General features: G+C 46.2%; 1 protein-coding gene across 8 annotated transcripts in view; it reads right to left on the reverse strand.

The window, feature by feature from the left end:
* Positions 1–26,720, reverse strand: part of sec31a (SEC31 homolog A, COPII coat complex component) — a 133,527-nt gene that overhangs the window by 26,029 nt on the left and 80,778 nt on the right. For 5 of the 8 annotated variants that reach the window (XM_038791674.1, XM_038791676.1, XM_038791678.1 and 2 more), the window contains 2 exons: positions 8,449–8,538; positions 4,375–4,507 (listed from right to left, as the gene is read on the reverse strand). In XM_038791674.1, the coding sequence (XP_038647602.1) occupies positions 4,375–4,507; positions 8,449–8,538 (223 nt within the window). The remainder of the gene's footprint in view (positions 1–4,374; positions 4,508–8,448; positions 8,539–26,720) is intronic. The other 3 variants (XM_038791679.1, XM_038791680.1, XM_038791677.1) reach the window with 1 other exon arrangement.

Here is a 26,720-nt window from a genome sequence, read left to right on the forward strand (position 1 = left end):
GAAGATGTTCATGAAGCTGTTGGAGGTGGAGGCAAGGCCAGTTGAGGTGGGCTAAAGGAGCAATGTACAAATATGGGGAGAAGGCCATCCGTTTGTTGGCTGGCCAGCCCATGGACCAGGCGGCCTCCCAGGAGATTGTTCAGATACAAGAGGTGAGTGAGGGGTTAGTGTCCACTTCGGAGAAGGTCAGAAATTTTATCAAAAGCTTCAACAGGTCAGAGTTGCCGGGGGAATGAGTCGGATATTGTGGAGTATTTGGAGGGACTGGAATGCTCTCTGGTGGAGGAGGAGGATAGGGAGGAAGTCATTGTGGAATGAGCTGATTCAGTCCCACCAGGAAAAGTGCAGACAGGCAAGGCACCAGGGCCAGATGGGTACCCGGTGGAGAAAGAAGTTTGCGAACCGGCTGGTACCGCTGTAGGTGGAGATGTTTCAGGATGCGGTGGCAAGTGGGGTGCTCAAGGAGATGATGAGGCAGGCTTCCATTTTGCTTCTGTTGAAGAAAGATTTTTTAAAATTATAAATTTAGGGTGTCCAATTCATTATTCTTCCAATTAATGGGCAATTTAGCGTGGCCAATTCACCTATCCTGTGCACCTTTTTGGGTTGTGGGGATGAGACCCATGCAGGCAGTGAGAATGTGCAAACTCACTGGGGCAGCACATGGCGCAGTGGTTAGCACTGGGGCTGCAGCACTGAGGACCCAGGTTCAAATCTCGGCACTGGGTCACTGTCCGTGTGGAGCTTGCACATTCTTCCCGTGTCTGCGTGGGTTTCATCCCCACAACCCAAAGATGTGCAGGTTAGGTGGATTGGCCACGCTAAATTGGCCCTTAATTGGAAAAAAAAATAATTGGCTACTCTAAATTTATCAAGAAAAGAGAATGTGCAAACTCCACAAGGAGAGTGACCTGGAGCCGGAATCGAACCCAGGTCTTTGGCGCTGAGGCAACAGTGCTAACCATTGCACCACCGTGCCACCTCTACTGAAGAAACATAAGGACCCGGTAGAGTGCGGGTCGTATCGGCCGATATCTCTACTAAATGTGGATGGCAAGGTTCTTACTAAGGTGCTGCCGCTCAGGTTAGATGAGTGTCTTCGCGGGACCAGGCAGGGTTTCTAAATGGCAGGTGGTTATCCTGTGACAAGTCAAGTTCTCACTGCTGATGTCTACAAATAATCCCAAATACTTGAGGCACATGAATACAGTTATGAAGGTAGAATTTCCACAATAGATATTATTGTACAATGCACAGAGCTGGACTTTATCCTGCTTTTGTTTATTACTAACTACATGGGACTCTTGCAGTGAACCACGAAGCAACATCATCAAGCAAATATTCAGTACTTTTCGTTACAGGATTTTGTGTTTTTACATAAGGGGGAAAACTTATACCAGAGAATCAAAGAATGTACACTAGGCAGTCATTCGACCCATACTGTCCACACTGGCCCTCAGAGACAAACTCAGCTAGTTCCACTTCCATCCGCCTTTACTCCAAAGCTCTTTTCTCTTGAGATAATCATCCAATCCTCTTTTGAAAGCCATGTTTGAATCTGCTTCGGAGGGCAGCATGGTGGCGCAGTGGGTTAGCACTGCGGCCTCACGGCGCTGAGGTCCCAGGTTCGATCCCGGCTCTGGGTCACTGTCCGTGTGGAGTTTGCACATTCTCCCCGTGTTTGCGTGGGTTTCGCCCCCACAACCCAAAAATGTGCTGGTTAGGTGGATTGGCCACGCTAAATTGCCCCTTAATTGGAAAAATGATTGGGTACACTAAATTTATTTAAAAAAAGAAACGGCTTCTGCCACATACTCAGGCTGTGCATTCGCAATCCTAACCACTCGCCATGGAAAATAAAGGTTTTATCCACGTCACCATTGATTCTTATGCCATTCACCCCGTGTCCTCTAGTTCTCCCTCTTCCACCAATGGGAACAGTTTCTCTCTAGCTATTCTGTCCAAATGCAGGAGGGGTCCAAACACCTCTATCGAGTTTCCTCTCAACGTTCTCTTTTCTCAGAATAATGCATGTTTCTCTGACGTATTCACACCCTCAAACAGTTTCTACACCCTTTCTTACAACCCTCACATCCTTCCTAAAATGTACTGTCCAAAATTGCACACAATATTCCAGTGGAGGCATCCTTGCTTTCATCGCTATGCTCTATTTATAAAGCCCAGCTTCCCTAATGCCTTTAGAGTATCCAATTCAATTTTTCCAATTAAGGGGCAATTTAGCGTGACCAATCCACCTAACCTGCACATGTTTGGGTTGTGGGGGACAAAACCCACACAAACACGGGAGGAATGTTCAAACTCCACACAGTGACCCAGAGCCGGGATCGAACCTGGGACCTTGGTACTGTGAGGCAGTAATGCTAACCACTACATCACCGTGCTGCCCGCCCTTATGCCTTTTTAACCCCTTCCTTAACCTGACCTAACACCATTAATCATTTATAAAAATATACTCAGATTTCTCTGCTCCTTCACTCCCTTCGGAGTAGCACCCTTTATTTTAGATGACCTCCCATTGCTCTTCCTATCAAAATGCACCTCTTCACATTTTTGTATTGAATTTCATCAGCCATGTGTTAGCCCATTCACGAGCCTATATGTCCTCTTGAAGTCTATCATTATCCACTCAGTTCACAATATTGAGTCTTCTTAAAATATTGAAATTGTGCATTGATGTATATAAAGAAAAGCAGCATTTCTTGTACCAACCCTTAGGGAACCTCACTGTATAAAGTCCTCCAGGCTGTTAAGCAGATATTCACCACAACTCTATGCTTCCTGCTGCCACTGTCCATTTTATTCAATGCACTTTAAAATTCACGTACAAGGCCTTTTGGAAGTCCAGGCAGGCCACATCAACCACATTGCCCTCATCGACCTGTTGCCTCATTAAAAAACTCAATCAAGTCAGTTGAACACTATTTCCCTTTAAGAAACTTACACTGGCTTTCCTCAACTAATTTACATTTATTCAAGTGACTGTTAATTTTGTCCAGGATTATAATTTATAAACGTTTTCTCATCACCAAGGTTTAACTGACTGGTCTATAGTTGTTGAGTTTAATCTTACATCTTATCTTTAAAAAAAAAATTTAGAGTACCCAATTCATTTTTTCCAATTAAGGGGCAATTTAGAGTGGCCAATCCACCTACTCTGCACATTTTTGGATTGTGGGGGCGAAACCCACGCAAACACGGGGAGAATGTGCAAACTCCACACGGACAGTGACCCAGAGCCGGGATCGAAACTGGGACCTCAGCACCGTGAGGCCACAGTGCTAACCCACTGCACCACCGTGCTGCCACATCTTATTTTTTTAACAAGAGTGTAATATTTGGAATTCTCCAAACCTCTGGTGCCATCCCGGTGTTTGAAGAGGTTTGGAAGATTAGACATAGGCATAGAACAGTACAGCACAGAACAGGCCCTTCGGCCCTCGATGTTGTGCCGAGCAATGATCACCCTACTCAAACCCCCGTATCCACCCTATACCCGTAACCCAACAACCCCCCCCCCTTAACCTTACTTTTTAGGACACTACGGGCAATTTAGCATGGCCAATCCACCTAACCCGCACATCTTTGGACTGTGGGAGGAAACCGGAGCACCCGGAGGAAACCCACGCACACACGGGGAGGACGTGCAGACTCCGCACAGACAGTGACCCATCCGGGAACCGAACCTGGGACCCTGGAGCTGTGAAGCATTTACGCTAACCACCATGCTACCGTGCTGCCCGATTATAGCCAGTACCCCTTCTCCTCCTTTACTTCCCCACCCAGCACTGGTGATTTATCAGCTTTTAAGTGCAGCCAGCTTTTCTAATACCTCCTCTTTTATCAATTTTATACCATCTAATGCCACAACGACCTGCATCTTCTTCTGAGGTAAAGAAAGATGGAAAGTAGTTATTTAGCACCTCAGCCATATCCTCTGCCCCCATGCACAGATCCCTTTTATGTCCTTAATTGACCCATACATTCCTCTCATTATCGTTTTATTATTTATTTGCCTTAGAAGACATTTGGATATCTAAAGTAAATTGCTGTACAGCTAGATGGAGTTCTCCCTTCAGAACTTTAGTTGCCTGCATTTGTTGCCAGTTTGTGACCACCATAAGTCTATGCCAAAAACACAAAATAGAATTACTATTCTCTCAACTATTTCCAAGATAGTTTGGGCAGCTAATAGACACATATCCTGCAAATACAAAAAATCAATGTATCAAGCACTCGCGCAAGATATTTTCTAAAACTGAGGTCAGACAATAGTTACTGACACATGACACTGAATTTATTCATGAAATAATTTCTATGATAGGTGAAGTCAGAGCAAAAATATATTACACTTACTTTGAGGGAATGGCTGACGGGACCCCACTTGGGTATACATATTATAAACAGTTGACGTCGAAGTAGGTGACTGAGCCTGTCCACTTGGATTTGGAATGCCCTGCAGTACGAAACCTGGTGGTGGGGCTTCACCCTGGGTATTGAGTAAAACAGCAGGTGAAGCTCTAGAATTGTATTCAAAATGAGATTTCCAAAGTAAAATATACCATACACACTGTAGTAGTAATCAATCTGGTGTCCAAGACTACTCTCAGCTTTTGGACCAAAAAAAATCCTAACTCTTTCTCCTTGCCACCCAATCACCACTTCGCTCACAGGCCAGCTCTCTCTCGCCTGTATCCTAACTCTCTCTCTGACCTGCCTGCCCGCCACTTCACCCACAGGCCAACTATCCCCCTCTTCTGACCCTTCTGCTCGCTGCTTTCTCTCCCGAATCCTCACTGTGAGCGAGGACTCAGGAGAGGGGCAATAAAAGGAAGGAAGTGACATGAAAGGCACTGCTGGTGGGAGAGTGTCTCAGGGACTGGTGCAGGCCAAATGGCACCAATTGGGTTATATATGGCCCATCAGCACAATGAAACAATGGTAAAAATGTGTCATCATACACAAGAATATGTGTGGATTTCAACCTCTTGAAAATATTACTAATTTGCAGGCCGACCCCATACTTTGTGCCGATAAATTTGGGCTCAAATGTCGACTTTTCACAAGTATGTTCAGGATTAGAGGCCAGTGTGAACATGTTAGAAAGTTGCAATACATTTGAATAGATCCTATGGTACACGTGAATGATAAGTGTTAACATTGGGGAAAGAGTTTTCATTCCATTCGTTTCAAATGTAGTTTTCTTGGAACACAGTACAGACTTTAAAACAACCCACATTTATAAGGGCAGCAGGGTAGCATGGTGGTTAGCATAAATGCTTCACAGCTCCAGGGTCCCAGGTTCGATTCCCGGCTGGGTCACTGTCTGTGTGGAGTCTGCACGTCCTCCCCCTGTGTGCGTGGGTTTCCTCCGGGTGCTCCGGTTTCCTCCCACAGTCCAAAGATGTGCGGGTTAGGTGGATTGGCCATGCTAAATTGCCCGTAGTGTCCTAATAAAAGTAAGGTTAAGGGGGGGGTTGTTGGGTTACAGATATAGGGTGGATACGTGGGTTTGAGTAGGGTGATCATGGCTCGGCACAACATTGAGGGCCGAAGGGCCTGTTCTGTGCTGTACTGTTCTATGTTCTATGTTCTATACTGTAAGCATGTCTCATTTTGTAAGTCAGGGCCACTAGCAGGAAGAGGAAGATTTGGGGGAAGGGGAAGTGACTAACGGCAACTACAATAATATGCTTTTCTTTTAAAAATGAAGAATTTGAAAGCATGAAGCAAAACTAAGGGACATGGGGAAAAATTCCTGAACGCAGGGTAGCACCAACTTAAATGAGGGCTAGGATTCAAGATAAGTGATCAAAGCAGACAAAAGGGGAGGTAGGTAGAAGGCAGTGAAAGCTTGGAATCATAGGGGCATCCATTTCCTTTAAAGCAGATACATTTCAGCATTCTTGATGATTTTAGCACCCAGTTACCATTTCATTCCCAGAAAGTCTTTTTATATAAAGCTCAATATTAAATGAAAGGTAGAGGTGGTCTCTTGACTTAACCATTACAGTTTTCAGGTAAATTACAGAAGAAACTGCTTCTTAGACAAATAATCCACTATTTTTCATTTTATAACAGGAGTCAAGAGATGTTACTTTTGTTACAAAGGACTGGTACAGTCTGTATTTTTCTTTTTTTTAATAAACATTTTATTGAGGTATTTCGTTGGCATATTAACAGCAACAGAATCAACAATATAAATAACAAAAGAAATATATACAAAGTGCAAATTCCACCACCCTCTCCCACACGTCTTGCCATTGCTTATCCCCCTAACCTACGTTAGCCTAACCTGTACTCCACCCCAAAAAACCTGCTCATCCGGGCCACTGTCATGTGCCAATGCAAGCTTCTCCTCCAGCGCCCTCATACCTGGGAAGCTACCTTCCAAGAACAAGTCCCCCATCCTCTCAATCCCCGCTCTCCGCCAAATATGGAACTCCCCATCCATCCTCCCCGGGTAAACCTGTGATTGTTGCAGGTTGGGGACCACACCGATGCCTCCTCCGCTGCTCCCAGACTCTCAGGGCCGCCACCACCACTGGACTGGTGGAGTACACGCCGGCGGGAACGGCAGGGGCACCGTCACCAGTGCCCCTAAACTTGTGCCCTTACACGAAGCCGCCTCCATGCGCACCCACGCTGGCTGCCAACCCCCCCCCCCCCCCCCCCCCCAAAACCAGCCATCTCCTCACCTATGTTAGCTGCCCAGTAGTAATTACTGAAATTCGGCAGCGCCAGTCCACCATCTCCCCGATTCCGCTCGAGCATTGCCCTCTTCACCCACGGGGGCTTACCCCCCACACAAAGCTCACAATAATCTTATTAATCGCTTAAAAAAGGACTGCGGGATGAAGATGGGGAGGCTCTGGAAAACAAAAATGAACCTCGGGTGGACCGTCATTTTTACCGACTGCACCCTACCTGCCAGAGGCAACAGGAGCGCATCCCATCTCTGGAAATCCTCCTTCATCTGGTCTACCAACCGGGCCAGGTTCAATTTATGTAGCTGTCCCAATCCCTCGCCACCTGAATACCCAAGTACCTAAAATTGCCCCCTACCACACTAAACGACAGTTCCCCATGTCGCCTCTCCTGACCGCTCGCCTGAACCACAAACAACTCGGTCTGTATTTAATTTCTAACACTTCATTAACCCCAAGATAATGGTAAAACACAATACAACTCTGTACATTAACATTTTAATTTATCAAATGTAAGATTTGCAGTGAATTTGAATTGCTCATTCAAAATGCAGCCTTGGTATAGTAGTGTCAAACAATTTCCTCCTGACTCACCTCTTAAAGCTAGCAGCTCAAACTTCTGGTCATGGTTTTGTTTTACACGTTTGCGTAGGATTTTGCCAAGAAAGGTTTTTTAAAAAAAACTACAAATTAAAGTTGTCAAAATTCTGAGTGGAAATAAATAAATATTTTTTTTAAGTCAGTGGTCATCATCCAAAACGAAATGGATGGAAAGCAACAGTGGCTTTCATACTAAACATTAGAAATGGGATCTGTTCCCAACATAGTAGCATGGAGTTCAAAACGTTTGGCAGACAGCATTAGTGGAATTTTACATATTTTCACTGGCATGAGTTCCCTATTTTATCTTTGTATCCAATGAAAGAATGTACACGAACAGCTTTATCAGCATAAATGCTTGATCAGTGGCCTTGTTTTTGGACGCTTCAAAAAAAACACCACCTGTAATATGACCAGTCATATCTTCAACAGTAAGCCTTTCCAGTAATCGAGTCCAACAATGCAGTGATAAAAGTGGCTAATGAGACTTGCACAAAGCAGAAGCAGCAGAATCTCTCAATACTTACACTAGTATGTGCAAACTTTCACAGTTCAGAATTTCTATAAGCATTGTTACTGGAGCAAACACTGCTACACTGTCACAATAAGTCATGTTTCGTTTGGGCCATAGGTGCGTGCACTTTCTTCATCCATGTGGTGCACATTAAATCTACCCTCACACCTCCAACCCCAACTCTAAAAGAAAATGCATTCAATTGCAATGAACTTATAAATAAGGGTCACAAAAGTGGGGAAAATAAATGTTGAATATTCTCAATTTTTACCATCGCGTTCAATGTGATGTCATGGATACCCGTTTGGAAGGAACTATTTTACAGATATAAATCCCCATTACTCATTAATCCAAGAAAGTAAAATATGCAAGACAATCAGTTACTGGCTGTTTGAAATGATACCTATGTAAATCCAAAATCAGAACTCTGGATTCTTGCCAAAATCTAGACAAAAATATTCAGGAATGACAGCAAGAAACCATAAACAAGGCTCAGACAGCAAGCGGAGTAGGCAAAGTGGATTAAATCCCATTCCAGTGCATTTTTAAACTAAATCGTGAAAATCTGCTGCTAATTTGGGAGAGAGTAGTAGATTAACACTGTTGTACCTGAGTGTTGGATGCTGATGCTGAAGGGAAGCTGGGAAGGGCAGTGGAAGTTTGGTTACTCCATGATGTAACAGTAGGGGCAGGTCTAACCTGAATCAAACAGAGACAGACACCAATAATGGAAATAAAATAAGGAACCACAGAACACCCATCCATACTTCATATAAAATAAAGTAAAAGATGACGTGATAGATTTCCTTAAAACATGCACACAAACAAAAACAAATGAAGGCCAGTGCAATATAAAGACATTCTATATCAAAGATAAGGAGAAAAACCTTACTCCTCAAATTGTAGCGAGCCTGTGTTCTATTGAGATAAACACTGGTTGTTACTGCATTACACCATATCACAAAACAGGGGTCTAGGTTTGAGTGCAGTGTCTGCAAGCACATACACATGGATTCTTTGATAGTTGTTGGTGTCGCATGTAGTCAAGAGAAATCCATGGAAGATACCTGTTGTGGATGGGCCAAAACAACAACCCTTCCACTGAAGAGGAAATAGCCTCAGGGCCGGAGGGTGTGGGAAGTAACTTTTCTTAATACATTAACAATTTGGTCCCCATTGGTTGAGTCAGCCACAGTATCCAGCAGAGAATTGAGCCAAATTGGAACCTAATCTGCAGATTACCCCTAACTGGAGTATTTGGGTGACACTTTTTTAAAATAAATTTAGATTACCCAATTATTTTTTCCAATTAAGGGGCAATTTAGCGTGGCCAATCCACCTACTCTGCACATTTTTGGGTTGTGGGGGCGAAACCCACGCAGACACGGGGAGAATGTGCAAACTCCACACGGACAGTGACCCAGAGCCGGGATCGAACCTGGGACCTCAGCGCCGTGAGGCGGTTGTGCTAACCACTAGGCCACCGTGCTGCCCTGGGTGACACTTTCTTTCCTAGCTTTTAGGTTGAAGCTCCAACTAGATTTCCTTCTACTCAGTTATCTAGTGCCTCTAATGACAGGGGTTGCATGACATTATGGGCTTTGCCACGATACGCTATTCAAATATGAGGGAACATGAGTAATCACTCAAGACAGCATGTGATAATTGATCACTTGCGTAAAATACTGAACTACTATTTGGGTCAATTCCTTTGGACTAGTGGAAATTCAAGCTCTAGATTCGACAGCTGGTCAATACCCATATTAGCTGATCTCACTTGAGCAGCAGTGAGAGTGCGCCGACTTTCCACAGTGCCCCTTGGTTAGGTAACAGAAAACCGGCTAGTGGGCCTGCTCCAGATCGCTCTTGCGCAATCTCTGCTAGAGGTGGAGGTATGCATAATTAAATCAGGCAGAGTTCGGCACACCTGGTTCACTGGACTCCTCGTTAAGGCTCACAAATGAATAAAAACCAAATGGGCAAAGGACAGGAGGGTGCCCAGCAAAGAGAACATGATCAAAAGATTTACTGCATTTGGGCAGAATGTAAAATGTTATTTTGTCACATAGTACACAGATGAAATAGAGATAAGTAATCAATATAGCATTAGATCATAAATTTATTTTGAACAAGCACTATTAAGTGATTATGAAAATGTAACCAATTCAAAGCAATGGTTAACAGAAGTCATTAATTTATCTCAAACTGACCAAAAGGTATCAGAACTGAGGCTGCATAAGGCTCTGGTCAGACCCATTTGGAATATCGTGAGCAGCTTTGGGCCCCGTACCCAAGGAAGGACGTGCTGGTCTTGAAAAGGGTCCAGAGGAGATTCACAAGAATGATCCCTGGAATGAAGAGCTTGTTGTATGAGGAACGCGTGAGGACTCTGGGTCTGTACTCGTTGGAGTTTAGAAGGATGAGGGAGGATCTCACTGAAACTTACAGAATACTCAGAGGCCTAGATAGAGTGAACGTGGAAAGGATGTTTCCACTAATAGAAATAAATAGAACCCGATGGCACAACCTCAGACTAAAGGGTCGATCCTTGAAAACAGAGATGAGGAGGAATTTCTTCAGCCAGAGAGTGGTGAATCTGTGGAACTCTTATTGCAGAATGCTGTGGAGGCCAAATCATTGAGTGTCTTTAAGACAGAGATGGATAGGTTCTCAATTAATAAAGGGATCAGGGGTTATGGGGAAAAGGCAGAAGAATGGGGATGAGAAACATATTAGTCATGATTGAATGGCAGAGCAGACTCGATGAGCCAAATGACCTAATTCTGCTCCGATGTCTTAGTCTTAAAATGACTCTGTAATAAAAATAATTGAGGAACCATTCTCATCAACTGCTCCAAGACAGTACTTCTATGACTGTGGCAGCCAATATGAATTTCTATTGATTTAAAGCTTTTAATTTAAACCCAGATTCTCAAAATATAGCAGGAAAAGAAAAGTAATAGAAAGTTGCTGTCCAGTTTTGTGTGTGCCTTTTCCCAAAATTTGCCATTCACAGGACAAAGGACCAGCATTATTGGCCACCCCTAATTGTCATCGAGACGGTGGTGGAAAGCTGCCTTCAGGTATAGGTACACCAACAGTGCTGTTAGGAAAGGTGTTTCAGAATTTTGGCCCAGTGAAGGAACAGTGATATATTTCCAAGTCAGGATGGTATGGAACTTGCAAGCAGTGGTGCTCCCATGCATTTGCTGCCCATGTCCTTCTAAATAGTAAAAGTCACAGGTCTGGAGAGTGTTGTTGAAGACGATTTGGCGTGTTGTAGATGGTGCACATTGTGCACCAGTGGGGGAGGGAATAATGTTTAATGTGGCGGATGGAGGTGTCAATTAAGCAGTCAATTTTCTCCAAGATTAAGTTTTTGGTGCTACATTCATCTAGAAGGAATATTGCATCACACTCCTGACTTGTGTCTTGTAGATGACTTTGTGGAGTAAGTTACTCACCCAACATTCCTAACATCTGACCTGCTCTTGTAGCCACAATATTTACATGGCTGGTCAAGTCAGGTTTCTGGGTATGGTGACCTCAGGAAGTTGAGAGTGGGGGATTCAATGATGACAATGCCATTGAATATTTAGCAAAATGGTTAGACTCTCTCTTGTTGGAGAGGGTCACTGCCTGACACTTGTGCACCATGAATGGTACTTTATCTGCCCCAGCCTGGATGTTGTCTAGGTATTCCTGCACTCAGGCACAGGCTGCTTCAGCATCTGAAGGTTTGGGTTTGGAACTAAACACTGCAATCATTTGTGAAGATCTCCATTTCTGACCTGATGATGAAAGGGAAGGTCTTTGATGAAGCAATTAATTAGTTACAGAGCAGGGGCAGCAAAACACTGCAGATGGTGAAAACACACATTTGCTCAGACAACAATAGTTTTGGAAACAAAGAATCTGGAGTCATAATGTTTCTATCACCACCGTGGCTGCCCAACTTCTTGAGTGTCTCCAAACATTTCGGTTTTGGTTTTAATTACACAGCATCACCTGCAGGAACTGAGAGCCAACTACTGTAGTCTTTGTTCATCCAGGAATGAAGTGTGGGAGAATATGGCTGGGGCGAGGGATTAAAAAAAAACTCTCCTTAAAAATAAACAAATAAAAATCACCATGGGTGCAGCTAAAGGTTGTAAACCCAACAATAATAAATACTTATTACTTTGTCACACTTCATCCCCATTGATGATCCTCCACCTATCCAATTGAACAATCTGTGTGTAACAAGCCTCCTGGACCTTAAACCTCATTTTTTAATCGACATAAATTTATCGGGCACATTGGCTTTCACTCTCAACACCAGTGGTACAGAACTGATGTAGGCATAAACAACACCTAGATCATGGCTCCTGCTGGCCAGTAATCAAAAATGGTCATGGAAAAGTGCACAGCCCTAAATAAACCAGTTTCATCGGCTACGTTATGATTCCAGCTATGTGGCTTGAAAGGAGAATGTTGAGTTGGGAGAAACAGGCCAACAAAATAAAGGGAAACACAGAAAATACTGGAAACATATCGGTCAGCCATGTTGCAGAATAACTTTGGGTGAATGTAACAATCTTGAAGGGAAGGGGTTAATCAGGATAGCAGCAAGGATACCAAGTTTAAAAAAAAAATTTTTAGAATACCCAATTATTTTTTCCAATTAAGGGGCAATTTAGAATGGCCAATCTACCTCTGAAAACCGTTCAATCATAGGATTTGCAGGTTTTCAGGAAGGAAATGGAGGATGTGGTGGTGTTGGTACCTTTTCAGAGGCACTTTGTGCCCAATTAAAGGATCTTACATTGGGAAGAAGGTGGAGTGGATGCTGAAAGGCACAATTGTGTCCTCGGCTCTGCCCTCTGGCCTACCTGCAAACCCTGATCCCACACTCACTCACTTGAGTCAGGGATCCAACAATGATTGCTGCTGAAGAGCTTGGACCAGTACCAAACACATCCACTTCTCACAATGGCTCTGTCGGCAATGGAGAACTACTGGCCTCTGATTGGCCAGCAGCCCTTGTGGTCAAGATTTCCACCCCAGTCCCAAATCCCAGAGAAGGACTGAGGCTGGTCAGTTAGGTCGGGCCTCCGCCTTGGAAGCAATGTGGGTTTCCCACTGGCTCTCTAACCGGTGGGCTAGGCCTATGTCAGTTACATTAAATTCTGCCCACGGTCACTGTTGTATTTAAGGAAATGCAGTCAATTTGTACATGGTAAACTCCAACAGTCGGCAATGAAATAAAGACCAATTTTTGTGGTTGGTGGAGGCATTAATGTTGACCAGGACACCAGGGATCACTCCACTTCTCTTCGCTACTACTACTACTGTCAAATGCACTGATGAACAGCTAGGGGGTGAAGTGATATTGTCACTGGACGAGTAAACCAGAGACCCAGGGTAATGTACCAGGACCCAGGTTCAAATCCTGCCACTGTGGATGGTGAAATTTGAATTCAATAAAAATGTCTAATGATGACCATGAAACCATCGTTGATTGTCGTAAAAATCTCCTTTAGGGAAGAAAATCTGCCATCCTTACCTGGTCTGGCCTGCATGTGACTCCAGACCTAAAACAACGTGATGGACTCTTAACTGCCTCCAAGGGAAATTAGGGATGGGCAATAAATGAGTTTATTGCAATGGCCACGTCCCATGAATGAAAAAAAATACATATAAAATTTGAAATTCGTCACCCAGTTGGAAGCCTCATCAGCCTGTGTAGGGCAGGGAGACAATCTCAAAGCACAGATCGGGCCACCAGTCGATTATATGCACCACAGTTTGCACTTTGCCACAGTTGCACAGGGGTGAGTCACGGTGTCCCCAATGGAAGAGGATGTTGCGGCAGGATCCGACTCCAGTGCACAGCCTGTTCAGTTTGACCCATTCGTCGTGTGGGAGGTCAAAGCCTGGGATTTCTAATGTGGGATCATCAATTATGTGCTGATTCTGAGCTGTGTTGCTGAGGTTATGCCACAGCAATTGCCATAGCTCCTTCTCTAAGATAATGCAATGGGATATTTCACTCCCAGCCAAGAGGACAGACAGGGCCTTGGTTTTAATGTCTCAGTCAAAAGGCAGCGGGTGGGATTTTTGGGTCCTGCCCACCACACCTACACAAAGTCTAGTTAAGTCAAAGGCTAGTTAAGTCAAATTTTCCACCCCACCCACGATGATTCCTGCGACAGGCTGGACAGGACAATTTAGGATGCTCCGGTTTCCTCCCACATCAGTACTGCACTACAGTATATCAGACTTGATATTTGTGCTCAGATTCTGGAGTGGGAGCCGAATCCACAACCTTGTGACTCAAGACATGAGAATGCTGCCAACCGAGCAATGAAGGCCCCAATAACTGGCTAACGTGGGTCCTAGAAAAGCATCAATCACTGTGTCCTATTTGGCAAGTTGCTTCTTAGTGTAATGAAATGGTGGTGTTTAGCTGAACGCTCGTCATAAGCAAAAATTAAATTGATACTTTAAAAAAAATAGTATTACAAAGCCATGTCTGATTCAATAAGCTTAAACTTATTGCCAGTGCACATCTGTGGAGCAAATAGACTGCCCTCAGGAATTACTAATAGACTTTATGGTGGCACAGTGGTTAGCACTGCTGCCTCACAGCACCAGGGACCCGGGTTCAATATCAACCTTATGCAACCGCCTGTGTTGAGTTTGTACGTTCTCCCAATGTCTGTGTGGGTTTCCTTTGGGTGCTCTGGTTTCCTCCCGCAGTCCAAATTACACAGGTTAGGTGAATTAGACATGCTACATTGCCCCTTGGTGTCCAAATATGTGCAGAGTAGGTGGGGATACAGGAATAGGGAAGAGTGGTAGGCCTAGATAGGGTGCTCTTTTGGTGGGTCAGTGCAGTCTCGATGGGCCAATAGGCCTCTTTGTGCACTGTGGGGCTTCTATGAAATGAAAAATGAAATGAAAATCGCTTATTGTCACGAGTAGGCTTCAATGAAGTTACTGTGAAAAGTCACCACATTCCAGCGCCTGTTCGGGGAGGCTGGTACGGGAATTGAACCGTGCTGCTGGCCTGCCTTGGTCTGCTTTAAAAGCCAGTTATTTAGCCCAGTGTGCTAAACCAGCCCTGTATGGAAAACATCTGTGTTTCGTATAATGAATTTATTTGGAGTGCAGCAATAGTTGTTTAATTCAGAGGGGAAATCAATGGTCCTAGGCCACAGAAGACCAAACATTTAGTCCTTTCAAACAGTCATACATCCCATTTTATAACAGCTACGTCCATAGACATCATCCGATGTGGCTTTGAAAGTAAAGTAATAAATTCACAAATTCAGTTGGGCAGCACTCATACTTTAAAAAGGCATATAATTGATTTGAAAATTAAACTTATTTTATACAAACCATTACAATAAAGACCTTGAAAGCTCAAGATTATGTGAACAATTGCAAACTGTTCATTTGAAAAAAGAATCATACAGCACTCTGTTTAATGAGGTCAAATAAGCTGCAATTGAAAGTAAGCCATGAAGTAAACAGGGAATGTACATGATCAGATGTGGCCAACACAACGCTACAATAGGCCACAAACATTTCTAACTAGTCTTTAGAAGTATTTATCATCAGGCGTCTAGTGTAGAGCAACCAGGAAAAACAAATGCATTCAACTGTCAATTATCTGGCAAAATCATCAAAATAAAGAAAACACCTATATAAATGTAAAGATCTATAAGGCTCAGTGACTCCCTCATGGCCTTAACAATGACACTAAAAGGTAAGAAAAGAAAAATCAAACATATCAAAAATGGAGAAACAAGGCAGTTAAAACTGACAGCATTTTCCCATTCAAAGGCTCCCTCATCACTTGTAGCATCTCTCTATAAAGAGCTGTCATCCTCAGGAAGCCATAAAGACCCCATTAGACATACAGAAAAATCCCCTAAGCAAGAGGAATGCTCTGGGCAAAATACCAACAATACAACTATCACACAAAGACTACTCCAAATGGCTTTGGTCCTGGTACAAACTCCATTCTCCGTCCACTCTCCCTCGGAGGCTAAACAGACTGTCCGCAACCTTAGTGTCATATTTGACTCTGGGATGAGCTTCCAACCTCATGTTCGATCCCATTTCTGAGACCAGCTATTTCCAACTCCATATCAAATGACTCCACCTCTTCCACAGCTCATCTTGCAAACCCTCATCCATTCCCTGGTTACCTCGAGAATGGACTATTCCAACGCACTCCTGGCATGCAGCACACATTTTGACCCCTGGTAACTTGAATGCATCCAAACAAGGGTGTGAGCAAAACTCTAATTCTGGTGGCTTTACTCATACCATGTCCTGCTGACCCACCATCTGGTGCTCGCTGAACTGAATTGGAATGGCTCCTAGTTTAGCAAAACTTTGATTTCTAAACGTTCCTTAATTTTCAAATTCCTTCATGAATTTCCTCCCTACATTTGCTCTCACAATAAACAATGACACTCTATTAGCTTTCCTAATTATTTGCTGCAGCTCCATATTAACCTTTGGTGAATCATGCACTAGGACACCCAGATCCCTTTGCACCTCAAGAGCTCTGCAATCTCTCATTTAGATAATATGCTTTTTTATTCTCCCTGCCAAAATGGACAACTTCACATTTTCCCCAGACTATAATGCATTTGCCAGATCTTTGCCCATTCACCTAATTTATCTACATCCCTTTGTAGTCTCCTTATGTACTTTTCACAAATTGCTTTCCTACAATCTTTGGGTCATTAGCAAATTTAGCATCCATTGGTCTCTTCATCCAAGCCATTTATTTAAATAGTGAAAAGTTGAGGCCCCTGCACACCACATGTTACATCTTGCCAACCAGAGATTGACCCATTTATGGCTACTCTGTTTCCTGTCTGCCTGATTACCGTGAAGATTTCCACATGCCCTGCCTTTAAATAGCAGCTTCTATCATTTCCCTATGACAGATGTTACGTTAACTGGCCTGTAGTTTCCGGTTTTCTGCCAATTTTCCATTCTAATGGAACTTTCCCAAAATGTTGAGAATTTTAGAAAATTAAAACCAAAGCATAAAACTATCTCACGAGTCCTTTCTTGGCTTCGGTGCCCTAGGCTACGGTGGCGAGGGAGTATTGCAGCTAAAATTTCCATTGCCAATCCCTATTCAAAGACCCTTGCTAGAATGTGCCAAGTACTTTGTTGGTTCTAAAGCATTTCCAGACTGCCAGTGGTTGTGACAGGCTATGTGAATTTGTGCCTTTCTTGAGAAAGAGGGCGCGATTCCCCGCTGGTTGGGAGAATAGCGGGAGGGCCTCCCGACATTTTTTGCACCCTTCCGCTATTCTCTCCCCCCCCCCCCCCCTCGCTCGACCCACATCACGAATCGGCGCTCGCCGTTTTTTACGGCGAGCGGCGATTCTCCGCGGCCGATGGGCCGAGCCTTTACGCCCGTTTTTTCATGGCAGCAAACACACCTGCTTGCTGCCGTCATAAAAACGGGCACTGGATGCCTATCGGGGACATCCAGAGGCCCGTTTGGGGCGGGAGCACCACCGTTGTGCTCGGGAGGGGACAGGCCCACGAACGGTGCCCACCGATCGTCGGGCCTGCGTCCAAAAGGGACGCACTATTTCCCCTCCGCCGCCCGACAAGATCAAGCCGCCACATCTTGTCGGGCGGTGGTGAAGAAATGCGGAACCGCGCATGCGCGGGTTCCGTCAATGGCGTGATGACGTCACCCGCGCATGCGCGGGTTGGAGCCGGCTCCAACCTGCGCATGCGCGGCTGGCGTCTGTATAACATCAGCCGCGCGTCATCTTGGCGGTCGTTAAGGCCGCGACGCCATGGTTCCCGGGGTCCCGCTCCTAGCCCCGATTTTGGGGGGGGGGGGGGGGGGGGGGGGGCGAGAGAATCGTGTCCCGGGAACGGGAGTGAAGGCTGCCGTGAATCACGGGCAGTTTCACGGCAGCCTTTACGACTCTCCGCATTTGCGGAGAATCTCGCCCAGAGCTCCTCCTGTGAGGAATTTTTAGGATAAGGGATAGCAGATTTAAAACAGAGATGAGGAGAAATTACTTGTCTCAAACGGTCATGAATCTGTGGAATTCACTATCCCAGAGTGGGGTGGATGAGTAAATTTGAAGAGATAGAGAGATTTTAAAATTAGTAATGGGTTCTGGAGAACATGCAGGAAAATGGAGTTCAGGCCGAGGTGAGACCAGCCATGGTCATGTTGAATGGTGGAGCATGCTTGAGAAGATATGTGGTCTCCTGTTCCTCTTTCTTATGTTCTTAGGTTTTTGGGCATTTTTCCTTCCATCATCTGACATGGCTCAGTGTCAAATTTTGTTCTATGGTAGTCTTGTGAAGCGCCTTGGAATGTTTTCTGTTCCAGGTGCTACATAAATACAAGTTACTCCCTTGCTGGTGTGGACACTCAATGAAGCGTGGGAAGGGGGGACTTTGTCCCCGACGATGTCGCGGGCGCTGATCTCGTTAATTTTAAAGAGGGACAAGGACCCCAAGCAGTGTGGTTCATACAGGCCCATATCTCTCCTCAACGTGGATGCTAAGGTCCTGGCAAAAATCCTGGCCACCAGGAGAGAGGACTGTGTGCCAGGGGTTGTGCACGAGGACCAGACAGGTTTCGTGAAGGGAAGGCAGCTGAACACGAATGTGCGGAGATTGTTGAATGTCATCATGATGCCGGCGATTGAGGGGGAGGCAGAGATAGTGGTGGCGCTGGATGCGGAGAAGGCCTTCGATAGAGTGGAGTGGGGGTACCTATGGGAGGTGTTGGGGAGGTTTGGATTTGGTGACGGGTTCATTAGATGGGTACGGCTGCTATATGAGGCCCCAATGGCGTGCGTGGCCACGATTAGGAGGAGGTCGGAGTACTTCCGGCTTTACCGAGGGACCAGGTAGGGTTGCCCCCTGTCCCCCTTGTTGTTTGCACTGGCAATCGAGCCGCTGGCGATGGCGTTGAGGGATTCAGAGAGGTGGAGAGGCTTGGTGCGAGGTGGAGAGGAACATAGAGTGTCGTTGTATGCCGATGACCTGTTACTGTATGTGGCGGACCCGGTGGGAGGGATGCCGGGAGTGATGGAGTTGCTAGCTGAGTTTGGGACCTTTTCAGGTTATAAATTAAATTTAGGCAAGAGCGAGGTGTTTGTGGTGCACCCTGGAGACCAGGAGGAAGGAATTGGTAGGCTCCCACTTAGGCGGGCAGGAGAGAGCTTTAGGTACCTGGGGGTGCAGGTGGCCAGGGACTGGGGGACTCTTCACAAGCATAACTTCACCAGACTTGTAGATCAGATGGAGGAGGAGTTCAAGAGGTGGGACATGCTCCCATTATCGTTGGCGGGAAGGGTACAGTCCGTCAAAATGACGGTGCTTCCGAGGTTCTTGTTCCTCTTTCAGTGCCTGCCCATCTTTATCCCCAGGGCCTTCTTTAGGAGAGTGACTAGCAGTATTTTGAGCTTTGTGTGGGCACATGGAACTCCAAGAGTGAAGAGGGTGTTCCTGGAGTGAGGGAGGGATAGAGGCGGCCTGGCGCTGCCCAACCTTCTGGGGTACTATTGGGCAGCCAATGTGTCAATGGTGCGTAAATGGGTGATGGAGGGGGGAGGGGCGGTGTGGAAAAGAATGTAGATGGCGTCATGTAGAGGTACGAGCCTGGGTGCCATGGTAACGGCACCGTTGCCGCTCTCCCCCAAGAGGTTTACCACGAGCCCGGTGGTGGCGGCAACCCCAAGCTCGATGGAGGCTCCACTGGGTGGCAACCATCGGTTCATCCCGGGGAACAAGGAAGGGGGATTTAGGGGGTGGCAAAGGGCGGGCATCAGCAAATTGAGGGACCTGTTTATTGGCGGGAGGTTTGCGGGCCTGGGGGAACTGGAAGATAAATTTGGCCTTCCCCAAGGGAACATGTTCAGATACTTGCAGGTAAAGGCGTTTGCTAGGCGACAGGTAGAGGGATTCCCTCTGCTGCCCTCGCAGGGGACGATGGACAGAGTGCTTTCGGGGGTGTGGGTCGGAGAGGGGAAGGTGTCTGACATCTATAAGGTAATGCAGGAGGTGGAGGAGTCGTCAGTGGAGGAGCTGAAGGCTAAATGGGAGGAGGAACTTGGGGAGCAGATAGAGGATGGGACTTGGGCGGAGGCCTTGGAGAGAGTCAACTCTTCCTCCTCGTGCGAGGCTTACTCTCATCCAATTTAAGGTGCTGCACCAGGCCCACATGTCCGGGACTAGGATGAGTAGGTTCTTTGTGGGTGAGGACAGGTGCACCAGATGTTCGGGGAGTCCAGCGAACCACGCCCATATGTTCTGGGCATGCCCAGAACTGGAAGAATTCTGTAAGGGGGTCGCGGGGATGGTGTCGAGGGTGGTTGGATCCAGGGTCAAACCAGGGTGGGGACTCGCGATTTTTGGAGTTGCGGTAGAGCCGGGAGTGCAGGAGGCGAAAGAGGCCGGTGTCCTGGCCTTTGCGTCCCTAGTAGCCCGACGAAGGATTCTGCTACAGTGGAAGGATGCAATGCCCCCAAGTGTGGAGACCTGGATCAGTGACATGGCAGGATTTATAAAATTGGAAATGGTCAAATTTGCCCTGAGAGGATCAATACAAGGGTTCTATAAACGATGGCAGCCCTTTCTGGACTTCCTGGCTTAAAGATAGGTAGCTTGGTCAATAGCAGCAGCAACCCGGGGGGGGGGGGGGGGGGGGGGGGTGTTCCTTATTGTAGTGTCTATTCTGTAACTTTATATTGTGTTAATTTGCGTTGTTGTTAAAATGCTGTGTTGTTCATGGAGGTGGGGGCGAATGTTTATGATTGTTAATATTATTGTTATTTTTGGTATTTTACTATGGTGCGTTATTGTTGTATAAATTCAAAATTTTTCAATAAAAATTATTTCAAAAAATAAATAAATACAAGTTACTGTTGAACACCCAAATACAACCCCTCCACCTGCTGCATTCCCAACATCAAAATGTTCAAGCTTGAGTTCCAAGTCTGTGAGTACCTTGCTGCTCATTAGACATTGAACTTGATGCTGAGGATGCAACATGCGGTTCAACCCTCTATGCAAAGCTGCTTGCTGATCTCAAGAGGCTCAATGAAACTATGACTTTAAAAAAAAAATTTAGAGTACCAAATTCTTTTTTTCTAATTAAGCGACAACCTGGCGTGGCCAATTCACCCGCCCTGTACATATTTTTGCGTTGTGGGGGTGAGACCCACGCAAACATGGGGAGAATGTACAAACTCTACACAGATAGTGACCCGGGGCCGGGATCGAACCCAGGTTCTCGGTGCCCTGAGGCAGCAGTGCCAACCACTGTGCAACCCCGCAATGAAAGTTTTTATTGAATCTGTCTGCACTACCACTGATAGCTACATTAAGGCATTTCAGAATAGAATAAATGTAACAAGGCTCCATGTTAAATGTATACGGGCTGCTGGACTTCAGTTGTAAAATCGGAACTAGATGGTGAACATAGCTATTAAGGTCCCAAGCCATTCACCAGCATTGGATACATTCAGTACTAATCTGAGCCTGGATGGTGAAATAAGACAAGTCCTTAGGATGATGAAGAATGGAGACAGATAGCAGCAACGGTGTGCAGCACGGTGGCGCAATGGGGGGGGGGGGGGGGGGGGGGGTTGTTGGGTTACGGGTATAGGGTGGATACGTGGGTTTGAGTAGGGTGATCATTGCTCGACACAACATCGAGGGCCGGAGGGCCTGTTCTGTGCTGTACTGTTCTATGTTCTAACTGTGAGACGTATGAAAGAAAAACCCAATTGAAAACATTGCAAATAGACACTGTGCATTTAGTAATATAATAATAATAATAATCGCTTTTTGTCACAAGTAGGCTTCAATTAAGTTACTGTGAAAAGCCCCTACTCGCCACATTCCGGCACCTGTTCGGGGAGGCCGGTTCGGGAATTGAACCCGTGCTGCTGGCCTTGTTCTGCATTGCAAGCCAGCTGTTTAGCCCACTGTGCTAAACCAGGAGCCGGGAGAAACATCTCTCAAAATGGGGATCTGCAAAGCAGGCACGGTTAGAGCACACACCCAAATCCCCTTCCTACCCCCAAAACACCCCTTGTAATTTCACCATTCTCCTTGATGGCCTGTCTGTCTATTCAATTGGAGTTATTTTAATTAATATGCATCTGTTCCCCCACTAGTTCAGTGACTAATACATTTCTGTATTTATGGAACTGCTAATGACAAAAAACAATAAAACACCCTCAAACTGTTAGATATCAGTTGTGAGATGAGGAGTTTGAGGAAAATGGAAATAAATGGGTGTAAACTAGGTTACAAATGGGTTTAACGGATGTCTGCGCCTGACACCTACTACATCCCCTCATTACCACCCCTCAGCACTCAAACTCAAATGAAAATCGCTTATTGTCACGAGTAGGCTTCAATGAAGTTACTGTGAAAAGCCCCTAGTCGCCACATTCCGGCGCCTGTCCGGGGAGGCTGGTACGGGAATCGAACCGTGCTGCTGGCCTGCTTGGTCTGCTTTAAAAGCCAGCGATTTAGCCTTGTGAGCTAAACCAGCCCCTGATAACACCATCCCTCAGCACTCAAACTCTTGGATAGGGTTAAGATGAAAAGTTTTGAATGCTGAGAAAGTGAAACAAAAACAGAAAATAGAAAATGTTTGAAATGGCAATGGTAGGGCAGATAGTAACTAAAAAAAAAGGGCAGGTTAATGTTAAAATTGGGACCCGTCACCCAAAACAATGTGCTATCTTATTTATCTTTTTCATATCCTGATTGACTGCTGTGTATTGCAAGCATCTCTTTTCTGATTTCTTTACGATTACCGAAGAGTATCAGATTCAGCAACCCCAGGTAGCATTCAACTGCTGGCTTCTCCAGACTTCCATCCAGAAAACAGCAGTATCATTTCGCTTCAAGCTTATTGATCATGTTCTGCCAGAATTCACATTTTATGAGTTTTCACTGCAGTGGACAATATCAAATAAGTCTTGTGTTAGAAAATATGCAAAAAATTAAAGAAGAAATGGTAAAATCCACGTGGATTAAAATGGTAATATTTACCTCCTTATCATCTGCCACTTAATATAGCTGCAGCTATATTAGACTTTTAGAGTACAACAGCAATTTTTTCCATATCGCATTAGAGCCTTTCATAATTTGGAACGGATCTATTGATTTCTTCCTAACCATCCTTATCTTTTGGGTTGTGGGGGGTGGGACACAAACAGACACGGGGGAATGTGCAAACTCCACACGGACAGTGACCCGGGGCCAGGATCAAACCCGGGTCCTCGGAGCCGTGAAGCAGCAGTGCTAACCACTGTGCCACCTAACCATCCTTATTCTAATATTTCACTGGATTCTTTTGTCTGCCCCTGTGATTGATGGCTAGTGACTGCTCTCAGTACCGCAATGCCTCAAAGTTAAAATACACACCCTCATGTTTAAATCATAGAATCCATACAGTGCAGGAGGCCATTTAACCCATCAAGTCTGCACCGACTCTCCGAAAGAGCATCCAAACAAGCCCCCCATCCTATCCCTAGAACCCCATAACCACAGCTAAACCACACATCCCTGGAAGGGGGAATATAGCATGGCCAATCCACCCGACTTGCCCATCTTTGGACTGTGGGAGAACAGTCCAAACCCGAAGCACCAGGAGGAAATCCACACAGACACGGGAAAAACATGAAATCTCCACACAGTCACCAAAGGTTGGAATTTAACTGGATTGTGGTGCTGTGATGCAGTAATGCTAACCACTATGCTACCTTGCCATCCCAAACCCTTTATGGTCTCAACCTCCCTCCCACTGCAGGGACCTCTGCATAAGAGTCAGGCTGACATGTCAATGTAGTACTTGAGAGGGGGAGGGGGGAAACTGGAGGGAGATGGGGTGGTTGGAGGCCTTGGGCACGGGGCCCACCATGCTAGATGGGCAGGCTAGTAAATGGGTGTGAGGTGGGGCGCTACCAGGAGGCAGGGAGGGGGGGAGGGAGAGAGAGAGAGAGAGAGAGAGAGAGAGAGAATGGGTGTGGTTGGTGTGGCGCAGTTGGGAAGGGATCAATGGCAGTGTGGGTCATAATGTCCGATATCACTATGTAGATGCCAAAGGACTGTGCCGAGGTGATAGGCAAGGATCAGATGGGTTTTGTTAATGAGAGGCAGTTGTTGATGAATGCGAGGAGACCACTCAATGTAATCGTGATAATTTCGGAGGGCAGGAGGTGGAGGTAGTGGTGGTGATGGTATTGCCGAGCATGATGAACTATTATAGGACGGCGATCATTGCTATGGTAAGGAAATCGGTCGTGGGGGAGGGGTCCATGTGGGGAGGTGGGTGGAGGTAGCATCGTGCAGGGGTACGTGTTTGAGGGCTTTGTTCTTGGCGCCTTTACCATTCTCGCCAGCCAGGTACTCAGTGAGCCCAGTGGTAGTAATGGTTCCAAGGGTGTAGGGCAGTGGCCGCAACATGTGGGGCTGGAGAGGACGTTGGTGTTGGCTCCGATCGGCTTGTGCCGGCGGGGTTGGATGCGAAGTTTAGGGGTTGGCAGCAGGGAAGGATTGAGCGCTTTGGGGACTTTATATACGAGGCACATTTGCGGGGCTGGAAGACCTGGAGGAAGAGTATACGAGTTACCCAGAGCGAATGGCTTTAGATATCTGCAGGTTCGGGACTTTGTAAGGAGAGAGGTGCCGTATGTTTCTGGCCTGCCGTCCTGGGTTGCAGGACAAGGTGCTGTTGAAGGATGAAATAGGGTAGAGCAAGGTGTTAGATGTCTCTAAGGAGTTGATAGAGTGAAAGGGAGCCATGGTGAATGATATCAAGTGTAAATGAGAGGAGCTAGGAGGGGAGGTGGGGGCCGAAGCGTGCATGGAGGCCTTGCGGGGCGTGAACGTCCTCATCGTGTACAATGCTAAGTCTCATCCAGTTTAATGTGGTGCATAGGGCTCATATGATGGTGGCGAGGATGTGTAGCTTCTTTGTGGGGGTGGAGGATAGGTGTGGGTGGTGGGGGCCTGTGAATCACGTCCACATGTTCTGAGGGGGTTCTGGCATGGGTTCTTGGACGTAATATCCGAGTTGCTGGGTTTGGAGGTGGTTCCGAGTCCAGAGATGGCGATATTTCGGGTGGCGGAAGATATAAGAACATAGGGTGGAAGTGAGGGTTTAAGTGGGTCGGTGCAGACTCGATGGACTGAATGGCCTCCTTCTGAACTGTATGTTCTATGTTCTAAAAACTAGAAGCAGGAGTAAACCCCTCGAGCCTGCTCCGTCATTCAATAAGATCATAGCTGATCTTTTTGTGGACTTAGCTCCACTTACCCGCCTGCTCACTGTAACCTTTTATTCCTTTACTGTTCAAAAATCTACCTACCTTTGCCTTAAAAACATCTAACGAGGTAGCCTCAACTACTTCACAGGGCCGGAATTCCAGATTCACAACCCTCAACACGGCCTCAAAATAAAGGGAAGCAGATTTAGGACTAGGCCCCCTAGTTCTAGTTTACCGCCAGTGGAAACAACCTCCCTGCTTCTATCCTATCTATTCCCATCATAATTTTATGTGTTTCTAGAAGATCCCCCCATATTCTTCTAATTCCAATGAGTATAGTCCCAGTTTACTCCGTCTCTCCTCATAAGCTAATCCTCTCTCAACTCCGGAATCAACCTAGTGAATCTCCTCTGCACACCCCCCGCGTGCCAGTACATCCTTTCTCAAGTAAGGAGACCAAAAGACTGAGGGGAGGGAGCAAGGGGGTCAAAATGGGGAAGGCAAAATGTGGAGGTTGATGTTATGGGGCAAGTGGGTGTGGTTGTTCGTTGAATTGTTCTGTTGTTCTTCTGATTTTTGTGTGTATATGTGAAAATGCCTTGAATAAAATATATATTTTTTAAAATTGTGGCCCCATCTGTCCTCTCAAGTGGATGTAAAAGATCCCCTGGTACTTTTTCATAGAACTGCAAGGTGTTCTGGCCAACATCTACCCTTTAACCAACACCTGAAACGGATGATCTGGTCATTATTGAATTGCTACATGCAAATTGCCTGCTGCATTTCCTAAAATTACAATGGCGATAATACTTCAAAAAGTACTTGACTGACTTCCGGTTGCGGCTATGACCAGCTAAGTCGCACATTTGGCAGCTCCTGCGACAAAGGTGTTTAAGGGCCGATTGGAGGGCCCCGACGGTACTGTAAAGACAAATCCCGGTGGGGGAAGGCTCCCTGAGGAGAGTGAGACCAACTTTATGGTCGGTACTCGGAGTGGGGCGACAAAAAAAGCGGCAGCAGCTCCCCGAAAAAAGCGGGGGAAGAGGACCAAAATGGCGGCCGGTGGCGCACTAGAAGATTGGAGAAAATGGGCGGAGGAGCAGCAGGCCGCTCTCCTCCGGTGTTTTACGGAGCTGAAAGTGGAACTCTTAGAGTCTATGAACGCGACGACCACAAGGCTGATGGGGGCCCAGGCGACCCAAGAGGCGTCGATAAGAGAGCTGCAGCAGGAGATGACTGCAAGGGAGGAGGAGGCCACGGTCCTCGTGGGAAAGGTGGAGGTGCACGAGGCACTCCACCTGAAATGGCAGAGCCGCTTTGAGGAGCTGGACACTCGAATGAGGCGGAAGAACTTGAGGATCCTGGGCCTAGCAGAAGGCCTGGAGGGGCCTGATCTCCCGAAATATGTAGCGGAGATGCTGAGCTCCCTGATGGGAGAGGGGGCCGGTCCATCGCCCCTGGAGCTGGAAGAAGCATATCGGGTCATGGCTAGGCGGCCTAGGGCGAACGAGCCCCCGAGGGCGGTGCTGGTGCGATTCCAGCGTTTCTGTGATCGGGAGAAAGTGCTGAGGTGGGCCAAGAGGGAGAAAAGCA

The sequence above is a fragment of the Scyliorhinus canicula genome, chromosome 3 (assembly GCF_902713615.1).
Source record: "Scyliorhinus canicula chromosome 3, sScyCan1.1, whole genome shotgun sequence".
Lineage (NCBI taxonomy): Eukaryota > Metazoa > Chordata > Chondrichthyes > Carcharhiniformes > Scyliorhinidae > Scyliorhinus > Scyliorhinus canicula.